This window comes from Microtus pennsylvanicus, chromosome 4 (assembly GCF_037038515.1).
Source record: "Microtus pennsylvanicus isolate mMicPen1 chromosome 4, mMicPen1.hap1, whole genome shotgun sequence".
In the NCBI taxonomy this organism is placed as follows: domain Eukaryota; kingdom Metazoa; phylum Chordata; class Mammalia; order Rodentia; family Cricetidae; genus Microtus; species Microtus pennsylvanicus.
In genome coordinates this window covers 71,653,591-71,676,838 of record NC_134582.1, presented here as the reverse complement: position 1 = coordinate 71,676,838, position 23,248 = coordinate 71,653,591, and the positions used below count along the sequence as shown (strand labels likewise).

General features: G+C 42.0%; 1 protein-coding gene across 9 annotated transcripts in view; it reads right to left on the bottom strand.

Annotated features, from left to right (window-relative positions):
* Positions 1–23,248, bottom strand: part of Cdc14b (cell division cycle 14B) — a 73,896-nt gene that overhangs the window by 22,589 nt on the left and 28,059 nt on the right. For all 9 annotated transcript variants that reach the window (XM_075969356.1, XM_075969358.1, XM_075969359.1 and 6 more), the window contains 5 exons: positions 22,914–22,989; positions 20,082–20,174; positions 5,817–5,893; positions 2,280–2,346; positions 876–938 (listed from right to left, as the gene is read on the bottom strand). In XM_075969356.1, coding sequence (XP_075825471.1) covers positions 876–938; positions 2,280–2,346; positions 5,817–5,893; positions 20,082–20,174; positions 22,914–22,989 — 376 coding nt within the window. The remainder of the gene's footprint in view (positions 1–875; positions 939–2,279; positions 2,347–5,816; positions 5,894–20,081; positions 20,175–22,913; positions 22,990–23,248) is intronic.

The following is a 23,248-nucleotide window of genomic DNA, read 5'->3' as shown; positions in this document are numbered from 1 at the left end:
CAGAGATCTACCTGAGTACTGGGATTAAAGGTGTCTGACACCAGGCCTGGTTATTTGTGCTTAGTTTTCATAACTGGAAACAGAAGTGTCCAGACAATACAAATAGGCTCTAACAACAGTCAAATATACTTTGGCGGTCACTAGACACAGCAACTAATTACCTTTCTGTGCCCACACTGAGGACTTCAAAACCTGTATCCCCACCACTACAGGAAAATCACCAAGACTAAAAACAGAATTTAAACTAAGCATTGCAAAGACTATACCAATGAAAAACTGTTCACCCTGGAACCACTTATTAAACTCAGAAATCTGCCTCTGTCTCCTGAGTGCTGGGAATTTTTTTTTTAAGAGACAGGGTTTTTCTGTGTAACAGCCCAGGCTGTCCTGGAACCAACTCTGTAGACCAGGCTGGCCTCAAATTCATGGAGATCTACCTGCCTCTGCCTTCCAAGTGTTGGGATTAAAGGTGTGAGCCACCACCAGTCACCGCTGTCAAGTTGTTCCTACATCTTAAATGTTTTCAGAGATAACACACGTGTGAATGAACTTGACTCAGGGACCCGTTTCGCAAGCACATATCCATCAAAACATCATCCCGGCCAGTGGGGTGACTTAACAGGTCACGCAGTTGCCACACAAGCCTGATGACAAGTTGGGCCCCAGAACCCACGCAGATGTGAAAGGAGAAAATTGGCTCTGCTAAGTTGTCCTCTGACCTCACAAGCTCACCAATGTACATCATATACACACATATAAATAATAACAGTAACAACAAATTAAAAGCATTACTTTGTGCACTAATATAGATACACCGATCAAGGGCACTTCAGTGAAGTGTGGGGCAGGGAGTCTGAGAAGAGCCAGGAACTTACTTCATAGTGTTCATATTCATCAAGGTTAAATGCGTTGAAATTTAAAAAGCCATACTGCATTGCCTAAAATACGAAAGGAAAACTTTTTAAGAACAAAGGTATAAACAAAAAAAACCAATGTCCTACCCAAGTTTCTACTAAGCACCAGGAAACGTCCTAGAAAGTATCACTGAATTCATGCTGAGCGATTTCTAAGGCTATGGGACTTTTGTTCGCTTATTTGTTGCTGGGCCCTATGCCATACCCCCAGCCCTGAAACTTTCTGTGAAAGCGATTGTGACTCACTTGTTTTTATATAAAACTTTGTGACAATGTTGAACTCAAAGTTCAATGCCTGGAAAGAAAACTGAGTCTCAAGTTACTGTGTTGTTGGTACAGGGGCTGGGACCTAGGACATTGTATATGCTAACCCAACAATGTCACTGAGCAAGTCTCTGCCCCACGGCTATTATGTTACAGATACATAAACAGAACTTGGGAGAAAAAAGTATTCAACTTTTTTATTTTAAATCAGACACACTCAAAACTAATACTGTATCTAGAACCGAATTACTTAACTCTCTTATTTGTGCCTTATTTTTGTGATGCTGGGGTTGACCCCTTAGCCTCTCACATGCTACACTGCCGTGGGACAACGATCTTTTATTCTGTCACTTGTATTATTTTTAATAAAATGCTGATTGGCCAGTAGCCAGGCAGGAAATATAGGCAGGGCAACCAAGGAGGAAATACAGGCGGGGCAATGAGAACAGGAAAACTGTGGAAAGAGGAAAGCTCACTCTACAGTCGTGACCCAGCCTCTGAGGAAGCCAAAAAAGGTACCAAGCCACGTGGCTAACACAGATAAAAATAATAGGTTAATGTAAAATGTAAGAACTAGTTAATAAGAAGCCTGAGCTAACAGGCTAATCAGTTTATAATTAATGTAGGCCTCGGTGAATTTATTTGGGACTAAACGGCTGCAGGACTGGGCAGGACAGAAACCTCGGTCAACACAAATAAGGTACTAAGACACGTGGCTAACGCAGACAAGAATTGTGGGCTGATATAAATTATAAGAATCAATTAATAAAAAAAGCCTGAGCTTTGGGCCAATCAGTTTATGATTAATGTAGGCCTCTCTGTGATTTTTTTAACGGCTGCGGGAACTGGGCAGGACAGAAACCTCAGTCAACACTATACTAGTGCTCAACCAACTAACGAACAAACCCAGCCTGTCTCCTGCCTGTGCCTTTTCCATCCCATTCATGCAGAGAAGCAATGAGAAATTCAGAATGAGCTGTCTATCGCTTTGGGGTCTCTTTAATGTTAACTGGGAATGGAATACTTCTGACCTCACACCCCTCTTTTGAAGAAATTCTAACAGAGCTGTGCAGAACGCCTCATCTTCTCCAAGACACTCACCTTCTTTACTGCGTGAAAACAGTCGAGAAGTGTAATATAGAAACTGCAGCTTCCGTAGGCAGCGTCTCTGAAATTCCCAAAGTGTTACTCTGTTAATGTTCTACAGCATATTCACCCCAGACAAAGCTGGCTAGAAGTCAATGCACCAATGATCTCTAAAGCAGTCCCAAGTATTTTGTTCCCACAGCTATATCACAACTTTAACTGGGTAACTTTTTCCTAATTCTTTTCTTTTTTAATTTATTTAACTTGATTTTATGCACACTGGGATAAGAGTCCCTGGAACTGGAATTGCAGACTGTTGTGAAGTGTCATGTGGGTACTGGGAATTGAACCCAGGTCCTCTGGTAACTCTCCACATCTGAGCAAGTGCACAATTAGCCGACAGACAGTCAAATACACCAGCCCTATATCAATCAATAGGAAGAGAGGAAACTTTCCAAGTGCAGTAATACGACTTTGACAGCAACTATTAACTACTATCATTAATTCCTTAATGTGATCGACAATTCTCCAACCCAGCTAAAGGCTTGCATATTCAACCTTGCAAAGAATCTGATGCACGATCTCTCTGAGAACCACGGTAGCTCAAGGCCTGCTCTATTCAAGACCCACCCCCTATCTGAACACACATGCTTGCTTCATGAATACCCTTGACCTGAGCCATCAGAAATCATCCTCAATTGCTCGTCCACCTTATTCATTGAGGTAAGATCTCTCAGCGAACCCAGAGTCCACCAACATGACTGGCCTTGCTAGCCTAGCTTGCTCTAGGGATACACTGTCTTTGTTTTCCAAGGCAGGAATTACAGGCAGGCTGTCATTCCCACCCAGCATTCATGGGTACTGGAGAACCTAAACCCTGGTCTCCAGGCCTGTGCAGCAACTGCTTTAATCACTGAGCCATCCCCTCAAGATGCACACTGGAGGACTCCAAATACAGGAAGTTCAAAAGCAAACAGGTCTAAGACACAGCAGGAAAGGTAACCTAAGAGCAGTCTCCAGGGCAAGAGGGAATCTTTGGGAATAAGAGCCAAGTTCTACACCCAAAAGTGTGGCAGTCACACATACATGTGTAAGACTCAGCTGTATAATTCAGATTAGTGTTTTGTGCTGGGGTTCAGGCTCAGTGGTGTGTGCCCGTGCAATGCCTGAGTTCAACTCTTAAGTGCTGCACACATACATGTGCACATGTACACGTTTGTATGCAATGTCTGTTTACATTAGTGTTTCCTTTCCAAATTCCAAATATGCAACAACTTTAAAAAAAGAGAAAGGGCTATGAACACTGAGCAAACAGTGGGTGAGAGCAGGCACTAAATCTGCTTGTTTGTTTTTATGTGCATAACCTCTGCAGGTCATAGTTCCTATCTTCATTACAAATGGAGGCTTAAGTTTGTAAAGGAGACAACAGCAAAGCTGAGAACCAGTTCTCTATCTGATAACCAAAGCGAGCTATTAATAACCACAGGACAGGCATGGTAGTGCATGCCTGTAACCCTAGAATTTCGGAGGTGCAAAGAAGAGGATCAAGGGACAATGCGAACTGCATCTCAAAAAAACTGTATCTCAACAACGACAAAAAACAAATAACTCAATTAAAAAATGGGGTACAAAGTTAAAACAGAAAATTCTCGACAGAAGAATCTCAAATGGCTGACAAACATTTAAAGAAACATTGAGCACATTTAGCCATCAGGGAAACGTAAATCAAAACAACTCTGAGATTTCATCTTACACCTGTCAAGAATGACTAAGATCAGAACTACAAGTGACAGCTCATGCTGGTGAGGATGTGGAGCAAGGGGTACACTCTCTCACTGCTGGTAAGAGTCCAAACTTGTACAGCCACTTTGGAAACCAATATGGCGTTTTCTCAGAAAACTGGGACTCAATCTACCTCAAGACCCAGCTCTTGGGCATCTACCCAAAGGATGCTCCATCTTACCACAAGGACACTTGCTCAACTATGTTCATAGCAGCTTTAAATTCGTAATAGCCAGAAACTACAAACAACCTAAATGTACCTCAATCAAAGAATGGATAAAGAAAATGCGGTACATTTACCAGGTGGAGTATTACTCAGTTGTTAAAGACAATGACATCATGAAATTTGCAGAAAAAAAAGATGGAACTAGAAAAGACATCATCCTGAGTGAGGTAACCCAGACCCAGAAAGGCAAACATGGTGTGTGCTCACTTCATAAGTGATATCAGCTATAAAGTAAAGGACAATCATGCTACAAATCCACAGAACCAACCAAAGAAGCTAAGTAATAAGGAGGGCTCAAAGGGAGACGCCTGGATCTCCCTGGGAAGGGGAAACAGAATATATTTTACAAATGGACTGGGGTGGGTGGGGATGGGAATAGGAGAGATCAAGTTGGTGGAGATGGAAAGGAAAGAGTACTGGAAGAGACACTGGAGGGGGGCATTTGGGGTGAGGGAGAAACCCAGTGTAATGAAAACTCCCAAGAAATCTACAAGGTGACTCCAAGACTCCTAGCAATAGTGCATATGCAGCCTGAACAGGTCATCTCCTGTAGCCAAGACTTCCAGAGGAGGGACTGGGACATCAACCATCCACATAACTACGGACCTACAATTTGTCCTGCGTACAAGATATGCTGGGGTAAAGAAGGAGCAGAAATTGAGGGAATGGCCAATCAATGACTGACTGGTCCAGTCTGAGACCCATGCCAGGAGAAGCCCACACCGGACACTGCCTAGAGTGCCAGGATTCGGAGGCTGGACAGCCCAGAGACCTAGGATAGAACCAAACACGACTGGCAGAAAAAAAAAGTCAATGTAATGATGCCTAATGATAGTCTGCTATACTCATAAACTGGAGCCAAGCCCAATTAACATCAGAAACATCAGATAGGCTTTATCCAGCAACTGACAGAAACATATCCAAAGACCCACAGCCAAACATTAGGCAGAGCTCGGGGAATCCTGCAGAAGAGGGAGGAAAGAATTATAGGAGTCAGAGGGGTCAAGAAAATCCACAGAATCAACTAACCAGGGCTCATAGAGGCTCACAGAGACTGAACTGATAGTCAGGGAGCCTGCATGGGGCTGGCCTATGCCCTCTACATATATGTGACAGCTTGGTCCTCTTGTGGGACTCTCAACAGTGGAAGTAAGGGCTGTCTCTAACTCTTGACAGCCTTTGGAACCCCTTCCTCCTACTTGGTTGCCTCGTCCAGCCTTAATAAGAGAGGAAGCGCCTGCCTAGTCTTACTGCAACTTGAGACGCCATGTTTGGGTTTTACCATGAGGGGCCTGCTCTTTTCTGAATAGAAATAGAGGAGTAGATGGGGGTGGGGCTGAGAGGTAGTTGGTGAAGGGGAGACTGGGAAAAGTGGAGGGAGGGAAAACTGTGGTCAAGGCGTTAAAAAAAAAAATTAAAAATTCATTTAAAAAGATAAAGAATTACCACTAAGAACTTCTTGGTAAGGATCTGACCAAACAGATCAAGTAGGTCTATTTGGTCTATAGATTTATACATTTACACAAATAGATCTATACATTTACCTGAAAGGAATATAAGCTGTATCTCCAAAGATTAATGTTCTATATGCATCTTCTGGAGTCCTCCCCAAATATATAACCTGTATTTGGAAAAAAAGAAAAGGGCAATTTACTTCTAAATGACACGGTTCTGTCACCAAGGAGCAGTTTTTACAAAAGTTCTAGCCTAGCAGCAGAGCCAAGTTCTCAGGCTCCCAGGATCCTAAGTTAATTGTTTGTTTCAACCTTATAGACAGAAGTTTCTGGCCTGCCCAGTCCCACAGCCATTCAGTCCCAAATAAACACACAAAGTCTTATATTAATTATAAACTGGTTGGACTATTGCTCGGGCTTATTACTAACTAGCTCTTACAACTTAAACTAACCCATAATTCTTATGTATGTTTAGCCATGTGGCTTGGTACCTTTTCCCAGTAGGCATTCTCATCTTGCTTCCTGTGTCTGGGTAATGACTGACTCTCTGCCTCTCCTCTTCCCAGAATTCTCCTAGTCTGGTTGCCCCACCTATGCTTCCTGTTGGGCTACTGGCCAATCAGCATTTTATTAAACCAATATGAAAGACAAATCTTTACAATGAACAAAAGCATTTCCCACAGCACAACCTACCAGGGAAGAGTCCTCCTTGCCACATGAACCCTGAGTGCACCAACACTAAACAACCTGTACTAAGAAGTGTAGCACTTTAAAAACACATTTTCTTTCTTTCTTTTTGTTGAGACAGTCTCATGATCTTTGTAGCCCTGGCTGACCTAGAACTCACTATGCAGAACAGGCTGGCCTTAAACTCATGGAGATGCACCTACCCCAGGAATGCACTACCAGACCTGGACAAATCCCCTTCTTTACCAATCGTAGTTCATGCTGAGATACCTTGATTGTGGCCTGGAGTCTTTTCTTCAACTTTTGTATATTGTTTTGAGGTCTTTTCATCTGAGAGCTTTACCTGTATCTCTGAAGAAGCTGATCCTATTTTCCCCAGCCACCACTATCTGCAGGGTGTTCCCAAATCCCATGCAGGAACCAGGGACCCACATGCATTCAGTTAGACACATATGAAGACAGAAACTAAATTCCAAAGCTTATTTACAGAAAATAGATTTTAAATTACAATAGCAAATAAATAAATAAATAAATAATCAAATCTAGGTTAGGAGTATCTTGGTAGCAGAGTGCAGAAGGCCCTGAATTTGATTCCCTAGGTCCAAGAAACAGAATAAAAGGGAAAAAACACTACCAAGTTACTTACAAGCTATTGCTGCTTCTTTTGGTTTTTGTTTCTCAAGACAGGGTTTCCCTGGGCAGCCCTGGCTATCCTGGAACTCTATCTGGAGACCAGGTTAGCCACAAACTCAAAGATTCACCTGCATCTACCTCCTGAATGCCAGGATTGAAGGCCTGCACCACCAGCATCAGCTCAATTACAAGCTTCTGTCTCTAGTGCTTAATACTCTTAAGTGAAAGTTGTTCTTATGGCTGGAGGCGTTCTGAAGTGAAGGCTGTGTTTCCTATCACTCAACTCCTGTCCAAGCATAAATGAATGATTCTACTATGTAGAACCCAATGTACTTAGGATAATAAAGAGCACTTAATAACTGTTCATAAGTAAGTTGACTTTAATGTAAGCCCATCACTTGATTAAAAGCAATTATTTTTTAAAAAAAAGAAAGTAACAAAGCCAGACATGGTGGTGCATGCTTTTAGTCCATGTACTCGGGAGGCAGACAGTTGAATCTCTTGAGTTCAAGCCCAGCCTAGCCTACAGAGAAGAGAGTTCCAGGACAGACAGGACTACATAGAGAAATCGTGTCTCAAAACAAAGATTAAGAGACCACAGCTGGGGACGGGTTCATTTGGTAAAGTGATAACTAAGCAAGCATGAGCATTCGAAGTCGGATCTCCAGGATCTGTGTAAAAGGTGAACATGGCAATGCAAGTCTCTAACTGCAGTGCTGGGAGGCGGACAGGCAGATCTCTGAAGCCCAGTGGTCAGAACAGCTTAGCCAAACTGATGAGCCTCCAGGCTCAGTGAGAGATCCTGCCTCAAAAAAAGGAGGTGGAAAATGAGGAAGACACATACATCTACCTCTTGTATCTATACATATGTGTATACACACGCACACACACACACAAGTCAACAACACGTTAATATATCGAGCAAAAATCTTAAGCATAAAGCTAGATCTTAGAACAAATAATAAAAACTTGACACCTTTCAGAGGATATTTCAATTATTTTGTTTTAACAGTTATAAAGGGCCTGTCTCCCCAATATCTGAACTATTTCTTGCTAGAATTTTATTCCTTTTAATCTCAAAAGACCACAAACTATAGCTGTAAACCTTCCCTATCAACTTGACTGGGTTTGGAATCATCTAGAAGACGCACAACCTCTACCAGTCTCTGAAGCATTTCTAGAGCAATTTAAAGAGAAAAGACTTGTTCTCCAGTGGGCTGAGGCTTCAGACTAGGCAGAATATCCTGTTCTGTTTCTTTGTCAGCTGAGAAGTGAAGAATCCCAGCCACATCCCCTATCATAAACTACACTGAACTCTCTTTGACCAGGAGCCAAAATAAATCCTTCTATTACATTATTTTTGTTAAGTATTTAGTTACAGCAATGGGAAAATAATACACTAATTAACAGAATGCTCAAATATTTACTTATCTTCAGTAACGTTATGAAAAGGTCTACCATAACATCAATCAATTTCAAGAACAAAGAAAGGTATTGTTTTTTATTGATATTTATTGAGCTCTACATTTTTCTCTGCTCCCCTCCCTGCCTCTCCCCTCCCCATTTCAACCCTCCCCCAAGGTCCCCATGCTCCCAATTTACTCAGGAGATTTTGTCTTTTTCTACTTTCTACTTCCCATATAGATTATATCTATGTAAGTCTCTCTTAGTGTCCGCATTATTGTCTAAATTCTCTGGAATTGTGGTTTGTAGGCTGGCTTTCTTTGCTTTATGTTTAAAAACCACCAAGAGTGAGTACATGTGATAATTGTCTTTCTGTGTCTGTGTTACCTCACTCAAAATAATGTTTTCTAGCTCCATCCATTTTCCTGCAAAATTCAAGCTGTCATTATTTTTTTTTCTGCTGTGTAGTACTCCATTTTGTAAATGTACCACATTTTCCTTATCCATTCTTCGGTCGAGGGGCATTTAGGTTGATTCCAGGTTCTGGCTATGACAAACAAAGCTGCTATGAACATAGTTGAGCACATGTCCTTGTGGCACGATTGAGCATCCTTTGGCAAAAGTGGTTATCACTGGGTCTTGAGGAAGGTTTTTTTCCTAATTTTCTGAGAAATCGCCACACTGCTGGGATTAAAGGCTCCTGGTTCACTGCAACTTTTATTAGTGATCGAATCAGACATCATGCCGTAAACTCCTGGACATGTGAGACACATCAGATAAACTCTCTCCTGGAGGATACTAGAATTAAAATAAAGAGAACTGCCAAGAAAACAAAACTAAGACATTGTGCTCCTGAATGAATCACCTGAACAAATACACAGGACCAAAGCCCACTAGTCAGTGAGAAGAGCACGCGTGCACATGCATACACACGTAATTCAAACTAATGAAATCCAGAGAACCTTCTTTCAAAGTTTCTCTAGCTTTCCAAGACCACCTTCTCTGTATAAAACTATACAAGCTTTTTGCTTAAACATCAATTTAAAGTGATTTTTATTCCGCCAGACTGTAGCTTCATGGTTTCTTTAAATACCAAAATGGTAATGCCCTGATTTCTTTCTAAATTTCAAGAGAAAAAATAGCCTTTTAATTCATTAACTGTGGGTTAGTCTTGGAATACAAGTTCAATTCAGAAGAAGAGAACAACGTAGCATTTTTTCCTATGGGGGATGGTGAGGGAAAACTCCAGATTCCCAGCTATGAACTTTTAAAAAAGCTGTGGTTTTAAAATCTGTTTGGGAAATGAATACATAGAAATAGATATTATAAGACTTAACAGGATAAATAGAAATAAACTTAGAGATTTAATCTAAGCCCCTGTACATATAACTATTAAATACTTGCTAGCAAGCTGGAGAGATGGCCCAGTGATTAAGAGCTCTTGCTGATCTTGCAGAGGACCCGGGTTCATTCCCAGTTGGTGGCTCACAACCATCTATGACCCTAGATCCAGGGGATCTGACACCCTCTTGTAGTCGCCACAAACACTGCATGCACGCGGTGTACAAAGCCATAGGCAAGCACTTTTACACATAAAGTAAAAACAAATCTTTAAAAAATGTCTGCTAATATCTGTAGTTTTTCCTTTCACACCTACTTGTCTTTCTGACCCGAAGACCTTCCCACCTGAAGTGGCTCTCAGGAGGAACCCTATTAACTGGTTTCTATATTAACACAAATGCTCAGATGAGCAAAAATTATCAAGAATCAACACAATTTCATAATATATCACTGCCGGCTACTTGGACACAAGGAATGCCTTGGCAAATGCTTTCAGGATATTTATATCAGAAGCTATGTATACAGAATGCCCACTCGAATGTCATGATGCTATTTTGAAGCCAAGAAACAGATGATTACCAAGAGAAAGATTAGACACTATGATTGCCAGATTCCAAGACACTCCCAAATCACATTAGCTCCTTGTATTTCCACCTTTAACCTCTCCTCTCGTACAGTAACAGGGACAATGTGTGCATTGTCACAAATTACAGAGACAACAAGAGCGTGGGACTGGGGAGAGGGCTCAGTGGTTAGGAGCACCAGCAACTCTTCCAGAGGACCCTGGTTTTACTCGCAACACCTACTTGGTGGTAAATGATCTGTAACTCCAGTTCTAGGGGCTCAGACACTGTCTTCTGGCCTCCAAGGGCACAGGACACATGCGATATAGACACATGCAGGGGAAAAACACCCATACACATAAACAAATACAAATGTTTAATGGAGGGAACAAAGACCCAGCAGAGAGACTTCTGAGACGGGGCACAGAGAATGTGGCTCTGCATTGATCCCTCACACTGGGTAAAGCAAACTGTCACTTTGGGAACATCACATGGTGAACAGTGTCTCCTGCCAAAGTTCAACAGTGACTTGCCAGAGATGTAAGTAAGCCATCTCTGGAGAAGATCCTCAAGATTACTGAGGACTAGGAGCTTGAGAACCAGACCCACCCAAGAGAAGCCCTCACAACTCCTAACCCAGAGAGTATTTGCTGGGACTGAAGCTCAGTTGAAAGAGTGCTTGTCTTAGAAGCACAAAGTCCTGGCTTTTGTCTCCAGCACCACATAAAACAGGGCAAGGCAGATTCAAAGTAAACCTGGGTAACATGACACCCTTCATCAAAACAAACAAACAAACAAACAAAAACCAGATCACTTCCTATTATTTTAGGTCACCAACTCTAGAGGTGACGTGGGCAGCAATAGGTTATACAGTAGCAGGCCCAGTAGTAAGGAAAAAACTCAGTTTATAATACTAGATAAAACAACTGCATAAAAATTACTCATCGTATCATATCTCTGCAATAATCATGTAATTTTCCAGTTGGTTTATGAAAATTACATGACCATTGCAGAGATATGATATGATCAGTAATTTTTATTCAGCAACTGAAGTCCCAAGAAAGTAATAAGTACTTGCAGCAAGATGATCCTTTTTAAATCAATGAATCACAGCCAGCCAAGAATGGTGGTGTGGTGCAGAAACAGAGACAGAGACTGTGGTCCCAGCTAGTTGGCAGGAAGCTTAAGGATGGGAATACAAGGTCAGCTTGAGTGGAATGATGAGACTCTCTGACACAGACACAAAAACAAACGACAGGTCCCATTTAGACCACCTCACACTACAACCCTTCTTATTTAGTCTTTTTAAGTCTTTGATTACAAGTTCTGGGTCCTGGACCCGTGACCCTGGAATACTGGAAGATGCCACTAGTGACAGAGGGCTTGGTGACCTAGAAAAGGAGCCCCTACTCCATCACGTATGGTTTTAATTCTGACAAGCCCAGCCTCTGGCCACGAAGACCCAACATAACATGTGTTTCTCATTTCTGTTCTTATACACACTTTGAAGCTTCATCTACATACTTAGACAGGCTCTGATAATGTGTCAAGACCAAACATCACACCAGTCGCAGTTAAGAACAAAAGGCATTTGGAGCCCAACAACAAACACAGCCACAGGAGAAACCAATAAACTATTTGCAAATATTCTTCATGCAAAAAAATGTCACAATGTTTGGAGTCTTTAAAGGCTCCTGTAACTATTTTCACATGTCAGCCAGATGACACAGTCTTTTGTGTGCCAAGAACTTGACTGAGTTAAAAAAAAAAAAAGACTTCAAATTACCACAGTATATGCACAGAATCAACAGAAGTTCATATTCAGCTGCGAAAAGTTGCAGAATGTACATAACTCACAGACCCACATAAACACTAACAAAAAATGTCACAATTGTTTTTTCTAATGTGTGTGTACACGTGAAAGCTGGCAGACAATCTCAGCTGTCAACCTCAGGCAGGTTGTCTATTGTCTGGCCGATTGTTCAGGCTTATTACTAACTAGCTCTTACAACTTAAACTCACCCATAAATAATTCTGTTTAGCCACGTGGCTTAGTACCTTTTCTCAGTGAGGCATTCTCATCTTGCTTCCTCTGCATCTGGCTGGTGACTGACTCTCTGCCTTCCCTCTCCACAGGTTCCTCTTAGTCTGGCTGCACCACCTTTAATTCCTGCTTGGCTACTGGCCAATCAGTGTTTTAAAACTCACCAAGGCCAGCTGGCCTCGGTCTGAAAAAGCATGGGATAAAACCGGACTCACTGAACATAGCAGACAATAAGGACTACTGAGAACTCAAGAACAATGGCAATGGGTTTTTGATCCTACTGCACGTACTGGCTTTGTGGGAGCCTAGGCAGTTTGGATGCTCACCTTACTAGACCTGGATGGAGGTGGGTGGTCCTTGGACTTCCCACAGGGCAGGGAACCCTGATTGCTCTTTGGGCTGACAAGGGAGGGGGGCTTGATGGGGGAGGGGAAGGGAAATGGGAGGTGGTGGCGGGGAGGAGGCAGAAATCTTTAATAAATAAAAAACAAAAAAACAATGCAAGTGACAAATCTTTATAGTGTACAACAGCATGATCTCACAGCAGTTCCCCTCCAGGTGGGACAGAAACCTGTCTCTAGGCTAAACACCATACCCAGCTTTTTTATACAGGTTCTGGGAATCAAACTCAGATCCTCAAGTACTTTAGTAATCAAGCCCAGCCACTAACTCACTTTGTAAAACTATCAGATGGTATCCAGGTATGGTGGCACAGGCCTGTTAACACTAGGGAAGCAGAGGCACAAGGATGGAGAATCTGAAATCAGCCTGAGCTACAAAGGCCCATCCTGCTTCAAAAGGAAACAAAACCAAAGACATCAGCTGCCCTTACATTACAATAGCTTTAGCTTGTAATTACTTTTACTTATAAGCGTATTATGGCTGACATTAAGTTCCTTAGCTTAAGTAAAAGAACTGTAAGTCCAGACTATCAAATCTCTCTACTATCCAGCTGCAATGGCACACACCTTTAGTCCAGCACTTGGGAGGCAGAGGCAGGAGGATCTCTATGAGTCTGAGGCCAGCCTGGTCTACAGGGTGACTTCTAGGACAGTGAGGGCTATTACACAGAGAAACCCTGCCCCTGAACAAATAAACAAATAAATACACATGTATACAAAAAATGTGGAATTCCCCTCTGTATGTTGTAAATATGTTTTAGGTTAATAAAAAGCTGCTTTGGCCTATAGCAGGACAGAACAGAGCTAGATGGGAAAACTAAACTGAATGCGGGGAGAAAGAAGGTGGAGTCAGGCAGACGTCACATCACATAGCCGCCGAAGCAGAAATATGCCAGAACCTTTCCAGTAAGGCCATAGCCTTGTGGCGATGCAAAGATAAACAGAAATAGGTAATTTAAGATATAAGAGCTAAGTAGGACTATGCCTAAGCTGCTGGCTAAACAGTGTTGTAATTAATATAGTTTCTGTGTCTGGGCAGTCGGGAAATAAAGTGCAGTTTCTGTTTACAAAAAAAAAAAACTCGATGCTTTTTTATTTTTTTCTGATAGTTTCATACATGTATATAAAAATGTTTTAGTCATGTGGCTTTGTTTTTGATTTGTGAAGCAGGGTATCACTATATCACCCTGGATGGCCTGGAACTTGCTATGTATACAAGGCTGGTCTCTAACTAAAAAAGATTCATCTACCTGCCTGTCTCTGCCTTCCCAGTGCTTCATTTGAAGGCATGTGCCACCATGCCCAGCACATTCTGAGTTTTTTAAAAGATCACCATTTTTTTGATATTTTTATTTTTTATGTGCATTGGTGTTTGCCTGCATGTATGTCTGTGTGAAGATGTCAGATCCTAGAATTGCAGACAGTTGTGAACTGCCTTTGGGTACTGGGAACTGAATCCCAGTCCTTTAGAAGACCAGTCAGTGCTCTTAACCTCTGAGCCATCTCTCTAGCCCTGTATTTTACTTATTTATTATCTATTTATCTATTTATTAGCATTGAGTCTCATGTAGCCTATGCTGGCTTCAAACCCCGCTATGTATCCAAGACTTATCATGAATGTTTTATCCTCCAACTCCAAAGTGTTAAGGATTATAAGCAGGTACCACCACACCATGTTTATTCCACATTAGGGATCAAGTCCTAGGTTTGCTGCATGCTGGTCAAGCTTCTGCCAACTGAACTATATATCCCCAGTTCTGGGATCACAATTTTTAAACGTGTGAGGGTGGAGGACCACAACTATTTAAAAATATTGTTAGTTACATAACCATGGACGGCTGCTCTTCTCCAAAGGTGGCATTAACTGCTCATTTGGGGTCACTCTGCTTGTTGCTGATAAGAGACCACTGCCCGATCCTAATTTATACACAAGAAACCACCCTGTCTAAAAGCAGGACCGAAAAGATAAGAGCAACAGATTTGCAAACAAGAATCACACATGCTCAAAGAGTCAGTTAATATCACTCAGCTGATATCCCAGGGGCCGCAGAGTCTCAGGGGCGCTGACCCGAGTGGACAGAGAAGTAAGCCTCATGAGCTGGGAGCAGTATCTGCCTGTGGGCCTGGCTGCTTGCTATGTTTACAGCCTTTAACATCCAAGGTTTACCCCAGAGTGTTTACAGAGCCTGTTACCATCCCACCTGGTTCTACCCCTATGGTTTCCATCTGTAGGGCAGGTTGAACTGTAATCTGACCTTCAGCCTCCCCCTATCCTGTCCAGTCCCTCTGCCCTGGAGCCACCTTAACTGGCTACTGAGAGTCCAAAATAATGAAATCACTTAAAAAGTGCAGCAGAGGTCCAAAAGTCCACCACTAAATAAAGTCCTGAAGTTCTCAGCTTGACTGTTAAGGCAATCTCACACTGTGGGATTCTACTCACAGACTGCTGAGCTAATATATTCTCAGGAATTAATTAGGACCATAATTTTCCATATGAATGCTTATAAGTAAGCCATTCTAAAGACTATAAGAACCATTTAAAAAACGTACAGTGACAAATATTTACTAGGGAACCTACAAGTTACCAGAATTAGTTCTTCCAGAGTAATTTATTAACCATGGAGGAAAGCAAACTTGCAAGCTATACGGTAAGGAGTCTGCTGTGTCATGGAGTCTACACTAGGAGCCTTTGAATTAATTCTATTTATTTATTTATAGAGGAAAATGTTCCAGTCAGCTGGGAGGTGGTGCTCTGGCCTTTAATCCCAGTACCTGGGAGGCAGTGGCAAGTGGATCTCTGAGAGTTCAAGGCCAGCCTGGTCTACACAGCGAGATCCAGAACAGTCAGAGTTACACGACACAATGAAACCCTGTATTGAAAAGTCAACAAACAAAAAAGCCTTGCCTTCAGAAGTATGTGTAACCTAGAAGGTAAGAACCAGTAAGACAGAATAGCAACTGTTTTTAATTTAAAAAGCAGATTTCAAGGCAGCAAGACAGATCAGTGGGTGAAGGAGTTTGCCACCAAGGCTGACAATCTCAGCTTGATCCCTGGGCCCCACACGGTGGAAGAGAACTGACTTCTAGATGTTGTTCTCTGACCTCCAAATGTGTTCCATGGTGTGCACAAGCACATACACACACAAATTAAGATAAATGTAGCTCAGTGGAGCACTTAACCAGAAGGCATTAAGTCCTACGTTCAATCCCAAATTAAGTGTGTGTGGGGGGGGGGCAGGTTAAGGGAAGCTCGGGGGCTGAGAAGGTGACTCAGTGGTTAAGAAAGCTTGTTGCTCTTCCAAAGGACCCAAATTCAGGTTCCAGCACCCACATTAGTCAGGCCAGGAGGTCCGACACCCTCTTCTGACCTCTGAAGGTCCCAGACAAATACATGGAGCACAAACATACCTGCAGGAAAAAAAATCTATATACATACATAAATCTTTTATTGAAAAAATTGGAAATTGACAGGCATTTTGTAAAATGTTGAGCAAATACGTTCAAAACCCACTAACCCTTGTTTAATAACTTTAAAACTGTTAATAAAATTGTTTTGTAACATATATATATATATGAATATATGTGTGTGTGTGTTTGTTTGTTTTGATTTTTTGACAGGGTTTCTTTGTGTAGCCCTGGCTGGCCTTAAACTTGAGAGATCTACCTTCCTCTGTCTCCCAAATGCTGAGATTAATGGAGTGTACCAACACTGTCTGGCCTAAAAAATATTTTATTTGCACAACCAGCAATTAAATAGATATGTGTATGTATATACGTGTGTGTGTATGCATGCATGTGTGTGCATGTGCAAGCATGTGTTTATGTATGCATATATATGTGCCTCTGTACATGCCTATGTATACAAATGTGTGCATTATCCACATGAGAGTGTGGGTACACACATGTGCACATATATGCAGAGGCCAGAGGAAGACATCACATGTCCTCCTGTGTTGCTAACTTACTCCCTTGAGACAAGGTCTCTCACTAAACTGAAAGCTCATTTGTCTCCTCAGAGTTAGGGCTGCCTATCGGCACACTACAAGCTCATGCAGCTCTGCTCCGTTTTTTCACATGGGTACAGTTTTATCCACTGCTCCATCTTCCCAGTTTTTCTTTGTTCTGTTTCTTTTTGTTAATTGTTGAATTTTTTCCCCTGTAGTACTGGGGGTGGAGCTCAGGACCCCTTGCATGCTAGGCCAAGTGTTCAATTTACCACTGAGCTGGAAAATTCTATCCACATTTTTGGTTTTGTTTCAAAATTACTGCTCAAGCTTTCCTACCTCCAAATTTCAACAACTCTAGAAGAAGTTACCAAAACTTCAATTCATAGGGGTTAGCGCTCAACTCTACAATACTTTAACCAGATAACTAAACTGACTTTAAGCAAAAGAGGCCTTGATGACTTAGGTGTTTTATCTTCTCAAGTGTCCTTATCACGTGTCATCACTCTTTCCAACTATGAACAACTTTCTTTTCTTGGAAATCTTTCTCCTGTTTCCCCACCAAGCTCCCCCATTTGACCACCCACTATGGCCTCAAAGGCACCTGTCATGGCCATTCACTAATCCCTCCCGGGAACTGGCTTCTATGTGAGCAGAGAAATAAACTCCTTGGTGAATATTCAAGTCTGTCCAGCTTTCCCGGCAAATTCTTTACCATGGAATCGGCATTGACGTGCAAGGGTAAACCTCTCAGCAGAACTCTAAATCCAGACATATTAACTATGAAAACAAAAATAAACTAAGCCTCAGTGTGCCCAAATACAACCGCTAGCTAAGTCAAGAGTCAAGACACTGTCCATATATACAAGAAGTTATCTTTTTCACTGTTGAAAAACACCAGCTGTGGGCTAGGTACACAGCTTTACGGTAGAACACCTTAGATACTGACGGCCCCAAGTTTAATCCAAAGAACCAAGGAATAAAAACAGCAAGAATGAGCTGGGTGTGGTGGTTTACACCTTTAATACCAGGCTTGGATAGGAGAGAATCTGAGTTCAAGGCCAGCCTGATCTACAAAATGAGTTTCAAGACAGCCAGGGCTACACAGAGAAATTCTCTCAAAAAACTAAAACCAAACCAAATCAAACAAAACAACAACAAAAACACTACAGCAAGAACAACTTCATGTCTATAAAATTATCTAGTACTTTCTGGTTTTAACCCTAAGATGCCACCATATCCTCCATCATTTTCTGAGAAATTTTCCACTCTAAAATTACAGCAGCTGGCTCCCATACAACATGGCCACCAGTGCTTTATCTGACAACGGACAAGAAATCGATCGAGGGGTAACCCTGGTTAAGAAGTCATGTGTGGGGCTGGAGAGAAGTCTCAGCGGTTAAGAGCACTGACTGCTCTACCAGAAGTGCCGAATTCAATTCCCAACACCCACATAGACAGCTTACAGCTGTCTGTAACTCCAGTTCCAGAGGACCCAACACCCTTACCCAGACATACATGTAGGCAAAACACCAATGTATATAAATAAAATTTTTAAAAAGTCAGACGGTGGTGGCACACACCTTTAATCCCAGCACTTAGGAGGCAAAAGCGGGAGGAGCTCTGTGAGTTTAAGACCAGCCTGGTCTACCCACAAAAGCTAGTTCCAGGACAGGCACCAAAGCTACACAGAGAAACCCTGTCTCAAAAAACCAAAATGAATGAATGATTGAATGAATACATACATACATACATAGAATTGATGTGCATGAGCTGTTGGCGGTGACTGTTCATTCGTATCCAGCTGCCCAGAGCCGAAATAATTACTCAGAAACTATATTATTTGCAATACTGTTTGGCCAATAGCTTAAGCATATTTCTAGCTTTGTGGGTTTGAGGCCAGCCTGGTCTACAAGAGCTAGTTCCAGGACAGGCTCTAAAGCTACAAAGAAATCCAGTCTCTAAAACAAACAAACAAACAAACAAAAAATCAAATTTTGAGGTGCACCTTCAACTAACTCCACCAAGTTTTTTGACTCAATCTTTGTAAACCAGATTACCAAACTGTATGACAGAAAATTATAAATGAGTATGGGGTGGTATAAGACTTGTGTTGGGGATCCAGCCCAGTGAAAAAGAGATACCTAGCCTGAGAAAAGGGCCTGGGGTCAACATCACAAATGCAAATGATGTGGGATGTCCTTCTTTGTAGGTATTACTTTTATTGGTTGATAAAGTTGTTTCAGTCATTGGCTTAGCAGAGTAAAGCCAAGCAGGAAATCTGAATAAAGATATTTAGAGAGATTAAGCACAGTCAAAGAGACACCATGTAGCTGCCAAAGAAGAAAGACTCCGAACCTTATCAGTAGGCCACAGCCTCGTGGAGATACACAAATTAATAGAAATGGGTTAATTTAAGATGTAAGAGCTAGCTAGGAATATGCCTAAGCTATTGGCAAACAGTGTTGTAATTAATATGGTTTCTGTACGATTATTTGGGCCTGGGCAGCCGGGAAACCAACGTACAGTCTCCTTCTACATGCAAGCATATAAACCTATCAAAGCAGGAGCAATAGTTCAGTGGTTAAGAGCTCTTGCTGCACAATCATGACCTCATTTCAAATCAGTTAACACACAGCGTGAGTGTGTGAATGAGTGTGTGTGTGTATGCAAAATGCCTGATCTAACTCCATATCTAACACCCCCCCCCGCGTGTGTCCAGTGTACACGAAGCTACACACACAAGCTCATATATTCACAGAGAAATGTCCACACAAATAAACAAGTCTTTAAAGGGGGCAGAGGTATCTGGAGAGATGGCTCAGCATGTAAGGGTGATTGCTACCAAGCTTGACAACCTGAAACCCACAAGGTAGAAAGAGAGAAACAATCCTGAAAGCCATCGTCTAACACACACACACACACACACACACACACACACACACACACAGTCTACATTGGAATTGACCCCAATAAAATGACTTTACAAATCTCTAAATGGATCATGGATTAATAAAAGCAGCTATGGAACATTATTCACTAACCTTAAAAGCTAAAAGATATCAACTTTTTCATAGTAATCAGTCAAAAAAATCTTTAATAAAATTTTGTTTTCACATTCTAAGTTCACAGTAAAACTGGTAGACAGAGACTCATGTAGTCCCCAGCAGCATGAGCCAAGTCTCCCTGAGTGAGCGGTTTTCAAAAATAAAAACACATCCCCTCTGGAAACAAACCAAGACAGTACCTTAGCAAAGAGTAGTTTCAAAATACCCACCCCGACTGTAACGCAGCACAGCTGCGCACACTGACCGACCTTTCGGCCGGCTGACACTTACCATATAACACCCAACAAGGAAGGCAGCATTCGCTTGTTTTCTCTGATCGGTGCCAGTGAAGTGGATAATTCTCTTCCTCAGCATCGTAATGGACTGCACCAAAACAAACTGCTGTTAGTCTTCTCTTGACCACTTCAAGCTTCCTAAATTCTACATCTCACACGCAGAAGTAATCTAGATATCAGAACCTCCCAGAAGAACCCCGATGCCCTGAAATCTCAGGTGCCTTCCCATGAGACCTGCGGTGACATTAGAATGACTTAAAAGGGAGAAAGGGAACTGTCTACAGACAGGGACTGCCTACAGGACAGGCCAACCTCCCGGTCATTTCAGAAAGCTGGGAATAAAGCCGAGAACTCTTTTTTGTTGTTGTTTGTTTTGGTTTGATTTTTGGTTTTTTGAGACAGGGTTTCACTGTAGCTTTGGGGCCTGTCCTGGAACTAGCTCTGTAGACCAGGCTGTCCTTCAACTCACAGAGATCTGCCTATCTTGCTGCTTTTGAAAAAGACCTGGGTTTGATTCCCAGCACCCACATGGCAGCTCATGTCTGTCTGTTAATTCCAGTCCCAGGAGATCCAATGTACTCCTCTCAAATCCAAGGGCACTGCATACACACACACGAAAAATACTCATAAAGTAAAAAAAAACAAAATTTTTTTTGAAAAAATTAATCTCTAGTCTTAAAGCCAGTAAATTAAAAGGGTATGCAGAACAAAGACATGAGCCAGCAGCTGAAAGGCCTCTTCTTAATTTATGAAAACTAAGTGTACACTGGGGATCTGTGTATGTTTCTCTATGCATGTTACATTTCGACAGAAAGTTAAAAAGAAAAGGAAGTCATCATCGCCCAGCAAGTCCCCAGGGTCACTTCACGAATGTGAGATGTACCAAGGCTAGAACAGAGAGGGGCTTAGCTCAGCTGGAAAGCCCTGCCCATCTGCCTGTTCCAGTGCCTCTGCCATTCATGTATGCTATTTTCTCTCCTAGTGATTTACATAAACTTAGGAACCTAAATCTACTAAAACCAAAACCAAAACCCAGTCAGTCGTTGGCAGCACAGGCACCCGACTCATCTAGGACTCTCTGAATCACACCAGCTAAACGGCCAGTGAGTTTTCAGACAGGCTGGTGCTCAACTTTTCAGGGCTTCTAGCAAGTCATTAGAAAGGAATGCACTCATTTCTGGTGGACACAATAAGTCTCCAACAGGCTAGGCATGAAGGTGTGTGCACAGGTGCACACACGCAGACTTACTCTTTCAAAACTAAAGCCAATGACAATAGTTGGAAGGAGAGGGGATTATATTTAGCCTCTCAGTCCTGTGGGAACAAAAGACTGCCTGTGACAAGTGGAAAAGGGGAGAGGGACCCAAAGAAAGAAGGCCACAGGTGTTTACTTTGCTATTTAAGAGAGCCTGGGAAGAAATCTACTCCTGTGTCTGAATGTGTAGTGAATACAGTTGATGCTCAGGAGGAGAAATGTCTCCTTTGCTCAAACTTGTAACAATATTAAGCAAAAATAAATGTTTTTTGTTTTGCATTGTTCTATGGTAGGTAACCCATTGATAAGTTTTTGTTTTTAATTACTGATAACAAATTCAGTATTTTCTACTTGACAGTTTATAATGACTAGTTACTTTTTTAAAATTTGAGACACAGCCTCACTATGTAGTCCTGAAACTCACTCTATGTCAATTATACTGGTTGCAAACTCACAGAGATCAACCTGCCTCTGCCTCCCATGTGCTGAGATCAAAGCATGCACCATCAAGCCCAGCTAGGTACTCCTGAAGTGTCTGATCAGTAATTCAAAGTTTTTAAATGAAGGAATGGGGTTTGTGTTCACACTGTGCTCTCAGGGAGGCAGCTGAGGACAGGTCAATGACCTTTGTTTCTCTCCCTTCCAGGTTAGATGTGTAAAGGATCCAAGTTGAGGAGCAACCCATGCCACAGTCCACGAGTTTCCAGCTCAGAGAGAGAAACCAGGGTCTGCTTTCCCAGCCATGCATCAGCTTCACTTTGAGGGGAAGGTGGGAAGAATGATGGCCAAAGCAAGGGAAATTCTTCTCTTGTCCTAGCTTCAGCTCCCATTAGGTCAGACAAAAAGGGACCTAGTTAACTAACTGCCTTTCACTGAGGATCCTAAACCCAAACCAGAATCAAAATAATCCAAGCATAACCTACTCTAGGAACCGAGTTACGTGTGTTAGCATCCACGAGGGGATGCAGACACTGCTAGACCAGTCTGGGTTACACATAAGTATGTCTCAAAACCCAGAAAAAACTCTAGGATAAAAAATGGATGCAGTAGTTGTTTAGAAAAAATCATTTTATTATTATTACTTAATAAAGTATATACTCTAAATACTACTACAATGAGACACAAGACCTTTTTATGAGATAGACTCTCACAAGGCAGGTCAGGCTATATAATCTCATACAGTGACTATATACCAGTGAACTCACAGCAATCCCCCAGAGTATGAGATTACAAGGTGCATTCTACCACACTGCTAAAACGTTTAGTATGTCCTCAAGACACACTTCAGTAGAAAACTCGTTTCTTGGTAAGCCCTTTATGTTTTTTAAAGATAAGATCTTTCTGTCTAGCACAGGCTTGCCTTGAACTTGGGACCCCCCCACCCGAATGCTCATATGTCCAGCATGTGCACCAGCACACCTGGTCTGAAACTGTTTTGGTTTTGTAAGAGGAAGTGTTCCTTCAAATTTTGAATTTTTTAAACACTTTTTAAAAAGGAGCCGAGTCTCCTCTGCTTTACTCTAAAATGCTGCTGAGTGATCACCTCAGTCAACCTTGACTTAAAAGATTTACCTTGAGCTTCTTATTTATCTTGCAACAATATCTGTAAACCATTGCCAGATTGAGTGGTCCAAAATCCGCGTAGAAGCTTTAAAAAAATGGACAGAAACAAGTATGAATTAGCTGTTGTGAACGTAAAAACAAGCTGTTAAAAACAAGCTACGGCAAGAGGGCCTCCACCAACCCAAATCAACTCTAAGGCCCTGTCCTACTAACGCTAACAGAAGGAACATTCTGGTAACCAACACCTGTTTAAATAGGCAATGCGTGGGGTAGAGTTGCACCTCATTGGTGGCGAAAGCTCAGCTAGCATGCACCAGGCCTTGCAGCCCCTCCCCAACACACAC